General features: G+C 40.7%; 1 protein-coding gene across 5 annotated transcripts in view; it reads right to left on the bottom strand.

Moving 5' to 3' along the window:
* Window positions 1-16,311, bottom strand: part of LOC133644865 (glutamate receptor 2) — a 132,067-nt gene that overhangs the window by 46,970 nt on the left and 68,786 nt on the right. For all 5 annotated transcript variants that reach the window (XR_009824848.1, XM_062039610.1, XM_062039611.1 and 2 more), the window contains exon 4: window positions 957-1,153. Coding sequence is in view for 4 of the 5 variants with exons in the window: in XM_062039610.1 (XP_061895594.1) it covers window positions 957-1,153 (197 nt within the window). In the remaining variant the exon portion in view is untranslated. The remainder of the gene's footprint in view (window positions 1-956; window positions 1,154-16,311) is intronic.

Here is a 16,311-nt window from a genome sequence, read left to right as displayed (position 1 = left end):
AATAGTTCATGCACATTCAGATAAATTCCTCAAAATTACAATTAAACATTTTTTGGCCGGGGGCCGGGCTGTACATATGCGCACTAATTGACTGAAAGAGCACGCACTTGGCGCGATGATGTCCTGTTATCCATGGAAAAATGCATTTTTAGACCATATGATTTGCCTGAGCGGCTAGTAGACCCCGAGAGTAACAAGCGGTTGCCTTGTTGCCTTCCCATTAAGAACAATACATTAGTTTTTAGTATAAGTTTGCTGGTTTCAAGAAATGTAATGCCGAGCGCATATCATTATGTCAAGATAATGGCACTAGCATTTCTTTAATTTAAGAATATTTTTCAACATATTGAGCAAAAAGTTCTACCAAGAAAAGTGCACTTGTTATTAGTGAGAATATACTTATTTTAAGGTATTTTTGGGTTCATTGAGGTTAGCTAATTTGACTTGTTTTGGAAAGTCTTGATAAGCCAAATGTTCTTGTTCTATTGGCAGATAATTTTGCTTCGTTCAAATAAAATACCCCTCATTTTTGTATTTTCATTTCTTGTTTTTGAACACTGACTTTTTGCAGTGAGTGTGCAGGAGGAGTTCCGCGGCGTGTCACGCGTGGCTGACGCCGGTGGCCATTATCGCCAAATGAACAACCTGTGGTGTTGACAGTAGTGCCGCTGGCAGATAGAGATGTCCCGCTCCAAAGCAACTTCCCTTATCAGCGGCAGCAGCAGGGAAAGAAATCGCTCAGCTTTTGTAGCCTTTGAGTCGTCTGACAGGTGTGACACACCTGAAGCTAATCGCGCTGCTTGACTGGCACCTCTGTTTGTGGCAAGGACTGCTCCAGGTACATTTAAATAATAACGTTTCGCACCTGCACCAGGAACGTGACGCCTGGCGTTCCCTGATACCCGAGCAGCGACAATCCAGACCACGTCTAATAAATATGGCTCGTGTTGAGCTACCTGGTCCATGATGTCTTTGACCTTGTCCTGCTCACAGTCCAGGATCACCCTGCGCTCCTTCTTGTTCTCCAGGTCCTGGAAGAGCGAGCGGTACGCCTCGTCCTTGCGCTCGTCCTTCAGGTTGCCCACGTTGATGGCCGTCACTTGCCACTTCCTCTCCGCCGCCGTGTCCAGGACCACCTGCAGCGTGGTCAGACCTGAGGAAAGGAGCATAAGTCCACTTAAAAGACACGTCCTCAGCGGTCTTCATTAGCGGCTCCGGTGGATTTATGAGTCCTCCGAATGGGCGGAAGCTAAAAACAGATGTGTGTCCACCCAAACCGTGACCATCTGACTTTGACAATGTGGCGCTAGCTGCTGGGTCACTGCCTCACTTGGACTCTTTTGGCCCCACTCAGCAATAAGTTCCTAACTTTTCCTCGTCTTTCTTCCGAAATGATTTCCTAAGTGGAGGCACTTAAATAAGACCGGCGCATCCGGAAGCGACTGTCAGAAAGCGACTTGAAGATGACGTTTAAAACATCATCTATGCAACATTTTGACCAAAGAACCACCATTACATGTTATGTAGACCACAAGGAAGTCTTTTACATTTAGAAAAATAATCATAATAATATGACTCCTTTAATGCGCCCTATATTCAGGTGCGCCTTATATATGAAAAAAGATCAAAAATAGACCATTCATCGGCAGTGCGCCTTATAATCCGGTGCGCCCTATGGCCTGGAAAATACGGTAAATATGAATAAATGGTTCCAGCCTCGACAAAAGTGCATATTTTATTGAAAGTGTGTATACTTTGAACACAATATATTATACACAACTATCTCTTTGTCAACAAACCAAAACAACAAGCCGCTGTCCTCCGCATGCGCTGCCCTGCCAACACGCGCACATGCACAGAAGTACCTGTGGTGCCCTCAAAAACGATCAGAAATCACACAAATCCCTAACTTTAACAACCATATTGCTACTAAAGTGAATTAATTGACTCATATTATGTTCTACATATGGTGAATGTTTATATTCACCTTGGAGAAAGCAAACCACCGAGTTTAATTAAATAGCGGTATTTCAATTTGAGCACAAAACGGCGCATCCTGAAGCGACTGTCAGAAAGTGACTTGAAGATGATGTGTAAAACATCATCTATGCAACATTTTGAGCAAAGAACCACCATTACATGTTATGTAGACCACAATGAAGTTTTTTACATGTAGAAAAATAATCATAATAATATGACTCCTTTAATGCGCCCTATATTCAGGTGCGCCTTATATATGAAAAAAGATCAAAAATAGACCATTCATCGGCAGTGCGCCTTATAATCCGGTGCGCCCTATGGCCTGGAAAATACGGTAAATATGAATAAATGGTTCCAGCCTCGACAAAAGTGCATATTTTATTGAAAGTGTGTATACTTTGAACACAATATATTATACACAACTATCTCTTTGTCAACAAACCAAAACAACAAGCCGCTGTCCTCCGCATGCGCTGCCCTGCCAACACGCGCACATGCACAGAAGTACCTGTGGTGCCCTCAAAAACGATCAGAAATCACACAAATCCCTAACTTTAACGACCATATTGCTACTAAAGTGAATTAATTGACTCATATTATGTTCTACATATGGTGAATGTTTATATTCACCTTGGAGAAAGCAAACCACCGAGTTTAATTAAATAGCGGTATTTCAATTTGAGCACAAAACGGCGCATCCTGAAGCGACTGTCAGAAAGTGACTTGAAGATGACGTGTAAAACATCATCTATGCAACATTTTGAGCAAATAACCACCATTACATGTTGTGTAGACCACAAAGAAGTCTTTTACATTTAGAAAATAATCATAATAACATGACTCCTTTAATACGCCCTATAATCCGGTGCGCCTTATATATGAAAAAAGATAAAAAATAGACAATTCATCGGCAGTGCGCCTTATAATCCGGTGCGCCCTATGGCCTGGAAAATACGGTAAATATGAATAAATGGTTCCAGCCTCGACAAAAGTGCATATTTTATTGAAAGTGTGTATACTTTGAACACAATATATTACACACAACTATCTCTTTGTCAACAAACCAAAACAACAAGCCGCTGTCCTCCGCATGCGCTGCCCTGCCAACACGCGCACATGCACAGAAGTACCTGTGGTGCCCTCAAAAACAATCAGAAATCAAACAAATCCCTAACTTTAACGACCACATTGCTACTAAAGTGAATTAATTGACTCATATTATGTTCTACATATGGTGAATGTTTATATTCAACTTGGAGAAAGCAAACCACCGAGTTTAATTAAATAGCGGTATTTCAATTTGAGCACAAAACGCCGCATCCGGAAGCGACTGTCAGAAAGTGACTTGAAGATGACGTGTAAAACATCATCTATGCAACATTTTGAGCAAAGAACCACCATTACATGTTATGTAGACCACAAGGAAGTTTTTTACATTCAGAAAAAAAATCATAATAACATGACTCCTTTAATGCGCCCTATATTCAGGTGCGCCTTATACATGAAAAAAGATCAAAAATAGACCATTCATCGGCAGTGCGCCTTATAATCCGGTGCGCCCTATGGCCTGGAAAATACGGTAAATATGAATAAATGGTTCCAGCCTCGACAAAAGTGCATATTTTATTGAAAGTGTGTATACTTTGAACACAATATATTATACACAACTATCTCTTTGTCAACAAACCAAAACAACAAGCCGCTGTCCTCCGCATGCGCTGCCCTGCCAACATGCGCACAGGCACAGAAGTACCTGTGGTGCCCTCAAAAACGATCAGAAATCACACAAATCCCTAACTGTAACGACCATATTGCTACTAAAGTGAATTAATTGACTCATATTATGTTCTACATATGGTGAATGTTTATATTCACCTTGGAGAAAGCAAACCACCGAGTTTAATTAAATAGCGGTATTTCAATTTGAGCACAAAACGGCGCATCCTGAAGCGACTGTCAGAAAGCGACTTGAAGATGATGTGTAAAACATCATCTATGCAACATTTTGACCAAAGAACCACCATTACATGTTATGCAGACCACAAGGAAGTCTTTTACATTTAGAAAAATAATCATAATAATATGACTCCTTTAATGCGCCCTATATTCAGGTGCGCCTTATATATGAAAAAAGATCAAAAATAGACCATTCGTCGGCAGTGCGCCTTATAATCCGGTGCGCCCTATGGCCCGGAAAATACGGTAAATATGAATAAATGGCTCCAGCCTCGACAAAAGTGCATATTTTATTGAAAGTGTGTATACTTTGAACACAATATATTATACACAACTATCTCTTTGTCAACAAACCAAAACAACAAGCCGCTGTCCTCCGCATGCGCTGCCCTGCCAACACGCGCACAGGCACAGAAGTACCTGTGGTGCCCTCAAAAACGATCAGAAATCACACAAATCCCTAACTTTAACAACCATATTGCTACTAAAGTGAATTAATTGACTCATATTATGTTCTACATATGGTGAATGTTTATATTCACCTTGGAGAAAGCAAACCACCGAGTTTAATTAAATAGCGGTATTTCAATTTGAGCACAAAACGGCGCATCCTGAAGCGACTGTCAGAAAGCGACTTGAAGATGTGTAAAACATCATCTATGCAACATTTTCAGCAAAGAACCACCATTACATGTTATGTAGACCACAAGGAAGTCTTTTACATTTAGAAAAAAATAATAATATGACTCCTTTAATGCGCCTTATAATCCGATGCGCCTTATATATGAAAAAAGATAAAAAATAGACCATTCATCGGCAGTGCGCCTTATAATCTGGTGCGCCCTATGGTCCGGAAAATATGGTAATTCTCAAAGGCAGTTATCGCCCGCCTGATGACACTTCTTTTCATGACAGGATGGTGTAGCATCCCAGTGATATTACGCATTTTCTGCTTCCACTCCTTTTTCACCGACCAGCTGCGAGTTGACAAACAAAATGTGCGAAACCTCCGTAACGGCGCTGATTAACGACAGTTGGAGTGTAATCGTGCCGCCAAACGCGCTCCTCAGGTCTTTATATCACTATCTCGTTGGGCCTTTTATTTTCCTATTTGCTCCGAACCCATTCCCGGCCCAGAGAAGACGTTTAATTACACCTCGCCGCACGCTCCACTTCATCAATCTGACGTCCCGCCAGCTAAAGACGTTTTTTTTTTTTGATGTCCTGCTTAAATATATGCTCCTGTAGCCCCGCCCCCTTCTTGTCTCCACGCGCCGCGCTTTAATAAAAAAAGGCGTTGTAATTCTGCTGTGTAATTTCGCTTTTTACGCCGCTGGAAAATGGAGTGTTGCGGCTTCATTTGAATGATCTATACGCGTCGTAATTACGGGGAGGGTATTATGGTCTGGATGGCAGCGGAACAAAACGGATGCAATGTTGTTTGTTGTTGTGGTAGAATCCGGGTTAATACTGCCATGCTTTTATTTTGAAACTTACTTTGCACTGAACAGTAGCACATTTTAATGCGGTGTAACTATCCATCCATTAGTCCATTTTCTAACGTTTGTCTTTCCCAGATAGGAGTTATGTCGTTTTAAGGAATCGGATTATCATGACTGTTATTATACATCAGGAGTCACCAACGCGGTGCCCGCGGGCACCAGGTAGCCCGTAAGGACCAGATGAGTAGCCCGCCGGCCTGTTCTAAAAATAGCTCAAATAGCAGCACTTACCAGTGAGCTGCCTCTATTTTTTAAATTTGATTTATTTACTAGCAAGCTGGTCTCGCTTTGCCCGACATTTTCAATTCTAAGAGAGACAAAACTCAAATAGAATTTGAAAATCCAAGAAAATATTTTAAAGACTTGGTCTTTACTTGTTTAAATAAATTCATTAATTGTTTTACTTTGCTTCTTATAACTTTCAGAAAGACAAATTTAGAGAAAAAATACAACCTTAAAAATTATTTTAGATTTTTAAACACATATACCTATTTACCTTTTAATTTCCTTCCTCTTCTTTCCTGACAATTTAAATCAATGTTCAAGTAAATGTATTTTTTTATTGTAAAGAATAATAAATAAATTGTAATTTAATTTTTCATTTTAGCTTCTGTTTTTTCGACGAAGAATATTTGTGAAATATTTCTTTAAACTTATTATGATTAAAATTCAAAAAAAATTATTCTGGCAAATCTAGAAAATCTGTAGAATCAAATTTAAATCTTATTTCAAAGTCTTTTGAATTTATTTTAAAATTTTTGTTCTGGAAAATCTAGAAGAAATAATGATTTGTCTTTGTTAGAAATATAGCTTGGTCCAATTTGTTATATATTCTAACAGTGTAGATTGGATTTGAACCTATTTAAAACATGTCATCAACATTCTAAAATTAATCTTAATCAGGAAAAATTACTAATGATGTTCCATAAATTATTTTTTTAAGTTTTTGTCTTCTTTTTTTCGGTTGAATTTTGAATTTTAAAGATTTGAAATTGAAGATAAACTATGTTTCAAAATTTAATTGTCATTTTTTTTCGTGTTTTCTCCTCTTTTAAACCGTTCAATTAAGTGTAAATATCATTAATTATTAATAATAACATAGAGTTAAAGGTAAATTGAGCAAATTGGCTATTTCTGGCAATTTATTTAAGTGTGTATCAAACTGGTAGCCCTTCGCATTAATCACTACCCAAGAAGTAGCTCTTGGTTTCAAAAAGGTTGGTGACCCCTGCTACACACGATATTCCCAAAAGTATTTGACCACCCATCCAAATGATGAGAATCAGGTGGCCTAATCACTTGGCCCGGCCACAGGTGTATAAAATCAAGCACTTAGGCATGGAGACTGTTTCTACAAACATTTGTGAAAGAATGGGCCGCTCTCAGTGATTTCCAGCGTGGAACTGTCATAGGATGCCACCTGTGCAACAAATCCAGTCGTGAAATTTCATCGCTCCTAAATATTCCAAAGTCAACTGTTGGCTTTATTATAAGAAAATGGAAGAGTTTGGGAACAACAGCAACTCAGCCACCAAGTGGTAGGCCACATAAACTGACAGAGAGGGGTCAGCGGATGCTGAAGCGCATAGTGCAAAGACTTTCTGCACAGTCAGTTGCTACAGAGCTCCACACTTCATGTGACCTTCCAATTAGCCCACGTACAGTACGCAGAGATGGGTTTCCATGGCCGAGCAGCTGCATCTAAGCCAGGGTGTCAAACTCAAATACAGAGTGGGCCAAAATTTAAAACTGAACAAAGCCGCGGGCCAAAGTTGAACAAATTAACCTTTAACGTCCTCTACGAGCTATCGTCACGTCCGCTTTTCATCCATTCTAACATCGTTCAGACCCAGTCACAAGATATGTGCGGCTTCTGTACGCACATACGAGCGAATGCAACGCATACTTCATCAACAGCGATACAGGTTACACTAAAGGGTGCCAGTATAAAAAACTTTAACACTGTTACAAATATGCGCCACACTGTGAACCCGTACCAAACAAGGATGACAAACACATTTCGGGAGAACATCCGCACCGTAACACAACATAAACACAACAGAACAAATACCCAGAATCCTTTGCAGCACTAACTCTTCCGGGACGCTACAAAATACACCCCCGCTACCACCAAACCTCCCCCACACACACACACACCTTTTGGCGTCCCGGAAGAGTTATTGCTGCAAAGGGTTCTGGTTTGGTGTGTATTCACAGTGTGGCGTATATTTCTAACAGTGTTAAAGTTTTTTATTCAGCTACCCTCAGTGTGACCTGTATCGCTGTTGATGAAGTATGCGTTGCATTCTAATGTGTGTGCGTTCAGAAGCCGCACATGTTATGTGACTGGGCCAGCACTCGTTGGGCGGGCTGGCGGGCTGGCGGAAGACTCCTGGGCGGATCGGCGGGCCAGCTTTAGTGTTAACTTGATATCGCTTTAAGGGCCAAGTGAAATTACACGGCGGGCCAAATTTGGCCCGCGGGCCAGAGTTTGACACCCATGATCTAAGCCATACATCACCAAGTCCAATGCAAAGCGTGAGATGCAGTGGTGTAAAGCACGTCACCACTGGACTCTAGAGCAGTGGAGACGCCTTCTCTGGAGTGATGAATCACACTTTTTTATCTGGCAATCTGATGGACCAGTCTGGGTTTGGAGGTTGCCAGGAGAACGCTACATTTCGGACTGCATTGTGCCGAGTGTGAATTTTGGTGGAGGAGGAATTATGGTGTGGGGTTGTTTTTCAGGAGTTGGGCTTGGCCCCTTAGTTCCAGTAAAAGGAACTTTGAATGCTCCAGGACACCAAAACATTGTGGACCATTCTATGCTCCCAACCTTATGGGAACAGTTTGGAGCGGGCCCCTTCCTCTTCTAACACGATTGTGAACCAGTGCACAAAGCAAGGTCCCTAAAGACATGGATGATTTTTTTTTTGGCAAATAATAATTAACTTAGAATTTCATGGCTGCAACACGTGCCAAAGTAGTTGGGAAAGGGCATGTTCACCACTGTGTTACATGGCCTTTCCTTTTAACAACACTCAGTAAAGGTTTGGGAACTGAGGAGACACATTTTTGAAGCTTTTCAGGTGGAATTATTTCCCATTCTTGCTTGATGTACAGCTTAAGTTGTTCAACAGTCCGGGGGTCTCCCTTCTGCTGTTTTAGGCTTCATAATGCGCCACACATTTTCAATGGGAGACAGGTCTGGACTACAGGCAGGCCAGTCTAGTACCCACACTCTTTTACTATGAAGCCACATTGATGTAACACGTGGCTTGGCATTGTGTTGCTGAAATAAGCAGGGGCGTCTATGATAACGTTGCTTGGATGGCAACATATGTTGCTCCAAAACCTGTATGTACCTTTCAGCATTAATGGCGCCTTCACAGATGTGTAAGTTACCCATGTCTTGGCCACTAATACACCCCCATACCATCACATATGCTGGCTTTTACACTTTGCACATAGAACAATCCGGATGGTTCTTTTCCTCTTTGGTCCAGAGGACACGACGTCTACAGTTTCCAAAAACAATTTGAAATGTGGACTCGTCAGACCACAGAACACTTTTCCACTTTGCATCAGTCCATCTTAGATGAGCTCAGGCCCAGCGAAGCCGGCGACGTTTCTGGGTGTTGTTGATGAATGGCTTTGGCTTTGCCTAGTAGAGTTTTAACTTGCACTTACAGTTTTAGCGACCAACTGTAGTTACTGACAGGCGTTTTCTGAAGTGTTCCTGAGCCCAGGTGGTGATATCCTTTACACACTGATGTCGCTTTTTGTTGCAGTACCGCCTGAGGGATCGAAGGTGCGTAATATTATGGCTTACATGCAGTGATTTCTCCAGATTCTCAGAACCTTTTGATGATATTACGGAGCGTAGATGGTGAAATCCCTAAATTCCTTGCAATAGCTGGTTGAGAAATGTTGTCCTTAAACAATTTGCTCAGGCGTTTTTTGACAAAGTGGTGACCCTCGCCCCGTCCTTGTCTGCGAACGACTGAGCAATTCATGGAAGCTGCTTTTATACCCAATCATGGCACCCACCTGTTCCCAATTAGCCTGTTCACCTGTGGGATGTTCCAAATAAGTGTTTGATGAGCATTCCTCAACTTTCTCACTCTTTTTTGCCACTTGTGCCAGCTTTTTTGAAACGTGTTGCAGACATCAAATTCCAAATGAGCTAATATTTGCAAAAAAAAACAAAGTTTTCCAGTTCAAATGTTAGATATCTTGTCTTTGCAGTCTATTCAATTGAATATACCGTAATTTCCGGACTATAAGCCGCACCTGACTATAAGCCGCACCAGCTAAATTTAGGGGAAAATACAGATTGCTCCATATATAAGCCGCACCCGACTATAAGCCGCAGGGTTTTGATGTGTAATTAGCGTAGTATATAGGGGTTCCTGCTACCACGGAGGGGATTGTCGGGACAGAGATGACTGTTTGGGAACGCAAAGCGTCCCATTTATTAACAATAAATCTTTCAATCATTCAATCAAACTTTCACATCTTTGACATGGCCAACAGCATTCGTGCAGAGTACAAATAATACAACGGTGCAAAGTAATACAAAGTGCTCGCCTGTACGTTATCAAAATAACCAGCCTACCGGTATATGAAAAGTCAGTCTTTAATCATTGTGTCATCGTCTTCCTCCTGCGTACTAAAACCACCCAAATCCTCTTCGTCGGTGTCAGAGAAGAACAGGCCGTATATAAGCCGCACCCTTGTATAAGCCGCAGGGACCAGAACGAGGGGAAAAAGTAGCGGCTTATAGTCCGGAAATTACGGTAAGTTGAAAAGGATTTGTTGTATTCTCTTTTTATTGACCATTTACACAACGTGACAACTTCACTGCTTTTGGGGTTTGTAAATGAATGAAATAGAACAGAATTAACAACGCTACATCACATCAACATAAACGGAGCCTTTATACATAAAATGGACCCATTTGGGTGTCAAATTTCATGTCGACAATCGAAATCGACTTTTTAGTCGCAGGAAGAATGCGGGGGACTTGTTGAGTTGGTCAACATAAGCGGGTCCCACTGTGACTAATCAATCAACAGCAGTGCAACAACCACACACACACACACACACACACACACACACACACACACACACACACACACACACACACACACACACACACACACACACACACACACACACACACACACACACACACACACACACACACACACACACACACACACACACACGCGCACCCTCGCATATTTTAGCAACCTTCCCAGTCACTTCCCAGCGCTTCCGCCTCCTTCCATCGCACTCTCCTCTCGCCACACTTTGGTTGCCATGGCAACGGGAGGATGACACTGACCTAATTAGACAGCCATGCAATGGTGAAATATGCACTGCGGTCCCCTCAGTGTCGCCACCGCACTTGTACAGTAAGCAGTGGCTTTGAAGCAGCATTTTTTTTAAGTGGGGGAAGCTGCCCTGGGACTGGCTTTTTTCGGGAAGGGGAGGACCCGGCGCCGTGTTCGGTTTTCGGTTCTGAGCTGCAGCAGAACTGAGCCGAAAAAGGAGGACTGTGGGAGGATGCGATGGAGGAGAGATGAGGGGGAGGATGTAGCATGAAAGACATCCATAGAGAAGGGAGGATGAGTGAGTGTATGTAATATTTAGCACGCAGTGAAATGGAGGAAAGACTTGGACTTCAGTCAATAGAACCTCCTCGCTTTATGTTAGTGCATTATTCACAAGTGATGCCATCTGTGTGTGTGCACTCAACATGTAGCTCTATGTCTATACACTCTTCACACCACACAACGCACACATAATACATGGGAAGTGAACGACACACAATACTAGGAATACGATATGGCCTCAAATCCTTCCCCCCCCCCTCAAAACTCGACAGTGCGCCTTATAACCCGGTACGGAATAATTCTGGTTTTGCTTACCGACTTCGAAGCTATTTTATTTGGAGACATGGTGTAATGATAAGTGTGACCAGTAGATGGCAGTCAAACATAAGAGATAAGTGTAGGCTGCACTATGATGGCAATATGACTCAAGTAAACAACAGCAACATTTTATATGTTCCATTGAAAATAAAGAACATTACACACGGCGCTCAAAAATCTATCAAAATGTTTTAGTACGACTTTGGTAAGCTATGAAGCCACACCGCTTGATGGATTGTCGGCGCATTAAACATAGGAGTATTATTATGGTGTGTGTATAAGGTAAGACATTTTATTTGGTGTTTTGTTTTGCAATGTTATGCAAAAGCAAATTGTTTTACCCTCTGACACCTGTTGATCTGTATTTGGGATCTGCATAAGCCCTGAAAAATTGCGCGCCTCCGCCTTTGTAGTCCATGTCGACACCGTAGTCGATAAGCTTCTTCTTTTTCTCGATCTTCTTGTTATGTGACATTCATCCTCCGCTGTTGCCATTTCTAATATAAAGTACTGTAAAGTTCTTACTTATATCTGTCAGTAAACTCGCCATGAAAGCGCTAAAACATACCGGTGTAGTGAGTTTACATTATTCACCCAAGGAACTTTAGTTATTAGAGAGTTCCGGTCGGACGGTTTTTCACGGGACCCATTTCCGGTGTTGTTGTTGTTTCCGGATGAGGAGATGCTGCTCCGTTATTGATCGAAGTAAAGTCTGAATGTCATTAAAACAGTTAGCGCCATCTTTTGACACTTCTTCCACTCCCGTCCTTGCACGCTACACCGCTACAACAAATATGACGGGGAGAAGACGCTGTCGAAGGTGAGCCACGTAAATAAGGCCGCCCACAAAACGGCGCATCCGGAAGCGACTGTCAGAAAGCGACTTGAAGATGATCTGTAAAACATCATCTATGCAACATTTTGAGCAAAGAACCACCATCACATGTTATGTAGACCACAAGGAAGTATTTTACATTTAGAAAAAAAAAAAAAAAAATATGACTCCTGTAATGCGCCCTATAATCCGGTGCGCCTTATATATATATAAAAAAAAAGATAAAAAATAGACCGTGCGCCTTATAAATTGGTGCGCCCTATGGTCCGGAAATCCGACCGGAACTCTCCAATAACTAAAGTTCCTTGGGTGAATAATGCTTTCATAATAATAGTGCTTTCATGGTGAGTTTACTGACAGATATAAGAAATACATTTACACTACTTTATATTAGAAATGGCAACAGTGGAGGATGAATGTAATAACAAGAAGATAGAGAACAAGGAGAAGCTTATCGACTAAGGAATCGGCATGGACTACAAAGGCGGACTCACGAAAATTTTCAGGATTCATGCAGATCCCAAATACAGATCAGCAGGTACCAGAAGGTAAGAAAAGTTGCTTTTGCATAATATTGCGAAACAAAGTGCCAGATAATATGTCTTACCTCATACACACACCATAATAATACTCCTGTGTTGGAAAAAAAGCACATCAAGCGGTGTGGCTTCATAGCTTACCAAAGTCGTACTAAAACATTTTGATAGATTTTTGAGCGCCGTGTGTAATGTTCTATATTTTCAATGGGACATATAAAATGTTGGTGTTGTTTACTTGAGTCATATTGCCATTATAGTGCAGTGGACACTATCTCTTATGTTTGACTGCCATCTACTGGTCACACTTATCATTACACCATGTACCAAATAAAATTGCTTCCATGTCGGTAAGCAAAACCAGAATATTTCCATACATTAGGTGCACCGGGTTATAAGGCGCAAAAAAAGGATTTTAAGTGCGCCTTATAGTCCGGGAAATACGGTAAATAAAATCTAGCAGAAATATTATGCATAAAAAGTAAAGTACGAATGACTTCAATAAAATTAATAAATATTTATTCAAAGGCAAATCAAAATGGTGCTCTTAAAAAAATTAACGTTCTCTGCAGCCCCGAGGTCCTCCGGCAAGCTGTTCCATAGACGGGGGCCATAGTAGTGGAAACATGCCATCCTGTGACTTTGAGTCCTGACTTTTGGACTAACCCGGAGACGAGTGCCGGAGGATCTCAAGTTACCTTAGGATCTCGGGTTCGTAGTGTAAAAGCAGATCCGAAAGATACAAAAGCCCAAAACCATAAAAACATTTCCAATACTACTACATATTTAGGGAAGCCAATTAAAAAATAGTTTTATATTTAATTATGATCATGATATCTGGTTATGTTAGGCCGGCAGAGAAGGCCTTGCTGGCCCTGACGGCACACCACAAATATTGATTTTTAGTTTTAGTCATATATTAAAAATATGACTAAAACTAAAAATCAATATTGATTTGTATTTTAAAAATATGGCTAAAACTAAAAATCAATATTGATTTTTATTTGAAAAATATGACTAAAATTAAAAATCAATATTGATTTTTATTTTAAAAATATGGCTAAAACTAAAAATCAATATTGATTTTTATTTGAAAAATATGACTAAAATTAAAAATCAATATTTTTCAAAAGAAAGTATGACTATAAAACTGAATTATAACCTGCTGTCAAAATGAAGACTGGCAAAACTATACAAATTGCTTTGAAGTGGTCTGAAAATTGCTCACAAAGGCAGTATGCATGTAGGAGTGTGACTTATATTCTTCAAATTAAGATTAAACATATAATTAATTGTTGCAAAAATTACTTTGGGGTTATTTGTATTGTTTGCAGTAACTGTGGGAAAGTATTTATTGCATTCTTAACCATGTTATATACTTAATATTAGGAAAATACTTTATTTTTCCTCCATTTCTGCAATTTAGTTTTTAGTTTTTTCATTTCCCTCATTATTTCTCCATGAAGATGTTGGTTTTAAAAACACCTTTTTAGATTCGATACTGGATTTGAGGTTTCAGGTGAAATTGTCGACAATAAAATCAAAGTGCAAGCAAAACGACTGCAGGACATTTATTTAAAACCCTAATAAAATCTGCAGCCACTCCAGAAGTTAGATAGCGCTTTATCACAGTTGGGCTAAGAGGGATAAAAGCTGTGGTATTAAAAACCACACAGTAGTGGTCAGACACAGCCAAGTGGAACAAAGGACACACTGGGGGACAGACCATAAGTAATGGCCAAATCCAGAGAGCATCCTCTGTTGTGACGTGTTGGGTATCCATCAAATCAAGCATATTAAAAAAAGTCCAAAACCTTCTCATTTGTGTAGATTAAAATCAACAGCTAAAATGTTTAAGTTACATGTTGTGTAAATGATTGATAAAAGCTTGGAGAACTTGTTCAAAAAAAAAAAGCAGGACATTTCTTTGGTGGCCTATAAACTGACATAAAACCGGGGGCCTGCGAAAAACAATTGCATGGTATTCAAAAGTGGTATAGTGCTCCCGTATCAATATTGATACCGATGCTTCATAATCTCAATTTTAGTCAAAAACAATGATAATCATACAAAAACACAGGATGGTGGTGTAACAATAGCGATACATGTATTTATATACCCTATTTTCCGGACTATAAGGCGCATTTAAAATCATTTTTTTCCCTCAAAACTTGACAGTGCGCCTTATAACCCGGTACGGAATAATTACGGTTTTGCTTACCGACCTCAAAGCAATTTTATTTGGTACATGGTGTAATGATAAGTGTGACGAGTAGATGGCTCTCACACATAAGAGGTATGTGTAGACTGCAATATGATGGCAATGTTATGTCAGACCCACTCGACATCCATTGCTTTCGGTCTCCCCTAGAGGGGGGGGTTACCCACATATGCAGTCCTCTCCAAGGTTTCTCATAGTCATTCACCGACGTCCCACTGGGGTGAGTTTTTCCTTGCCCGTATGTGGGCTCTGTACCGAGGATGTCGTTGTGGCTTGTACAGCCCTTTGAGACACTTGTGATTTAGGGCTATATAAATAAACATTGATTGATTGATTGAATAGGACTCAGGTAAACAACACCAACCTTTTATATGTTCCATTAAAAATATAGAACATTACAAACGGCGCTCAAAAATCTATCAAAATGTTTTAGTAGGACTTTGGTAAGCTATGAAGCCACACCGCTTGATGGATTGTCGGCGCATTAAACATGGGAGTATTATTATGGTGTGTGTATAAGGTAAAACATATTTACTGGCATTTTGTTTCGCAAAAGCGACTTTTCTTACCCTCTGACACCTGTTGATCTGTATTTGGGATCTGCATGAGTCCTGAAAAATTGTGCGCCTCCGCCTTTGTAGTCCGTGACGATGGCGTAGTCGATAAGCTTCTTCTTTTTCTCTATCTTCTTGTTATGTGACATTCATCCTCCACTGTTGCCATTTCTAATATAAAGTAGTGTAAAGTTCTTACTTGTATCTGTCAGTAAACTCACCATGAAAGCGCTAAAACATACCGGTATAGTAAGTTTACATTATTCACCCAAGGAACTTTAGTTATTAGAGAGTTCTGATTGGACGGTTTTTCACGGGACACATTTCCGGTGTTGTTGTTGTTTCCGGATGAGGAGATGCTGCTCCGTTGTTGATTGAAGTAAAGTGTGAATGTCATTAAAACAGTTAGCTCCATCTTTTGACACTTCTTCCACTCCCGTCCTTGCACGCTACACCGCTACAACAAAGATGACGGGGAGAAGACGCTGTCGAAGGTGAGCCACGTAAATAAGACCGCCCACAAAACCGCGCATCCTGAAGCGACTGTCAGAAAGTGTTGGAAGCAGATCAGAATCATATCCATATTTAAGTGTTACTTCTTTCTAAACTCCTATAGTCATATAAAGAATAGCTAGTATTCTTCCTTCTTTTGAGTCTCATAGTAAGGTGTTGGCCTTCTAGATTGGAATGTGTCAGAGTAGAGATAACTCGGAGTAGTCTAAACAAAGGGAGTGGGGGCGGGGGACAGAGGGAAGATCACGGGACTTCCGGGGGTTTGAGGGGAGACC

The sequence above is a fragment of the Entelurus aequoreus genome, linkage group LG28, assembly GCF_033978785.1.
Source record: "Entelurus aequoreus isolate RoL-2023_Sb linkage group LG28, RoL_Eaeq_v1.1, whole genome shotgun sequence".
Classification (NCBI taxonomy): Eukaryota; Metazoa; Chordata; class Actinopteri; order Syngnathiformes; family Syngnathidae; genus Entelurus; species Entelurus aequoreus.
The sequence above is the reverse complement of the archived record's forward strand: the minus strand, read 5'-3'. Positions and strand labels throughout refer to the sequence as shown.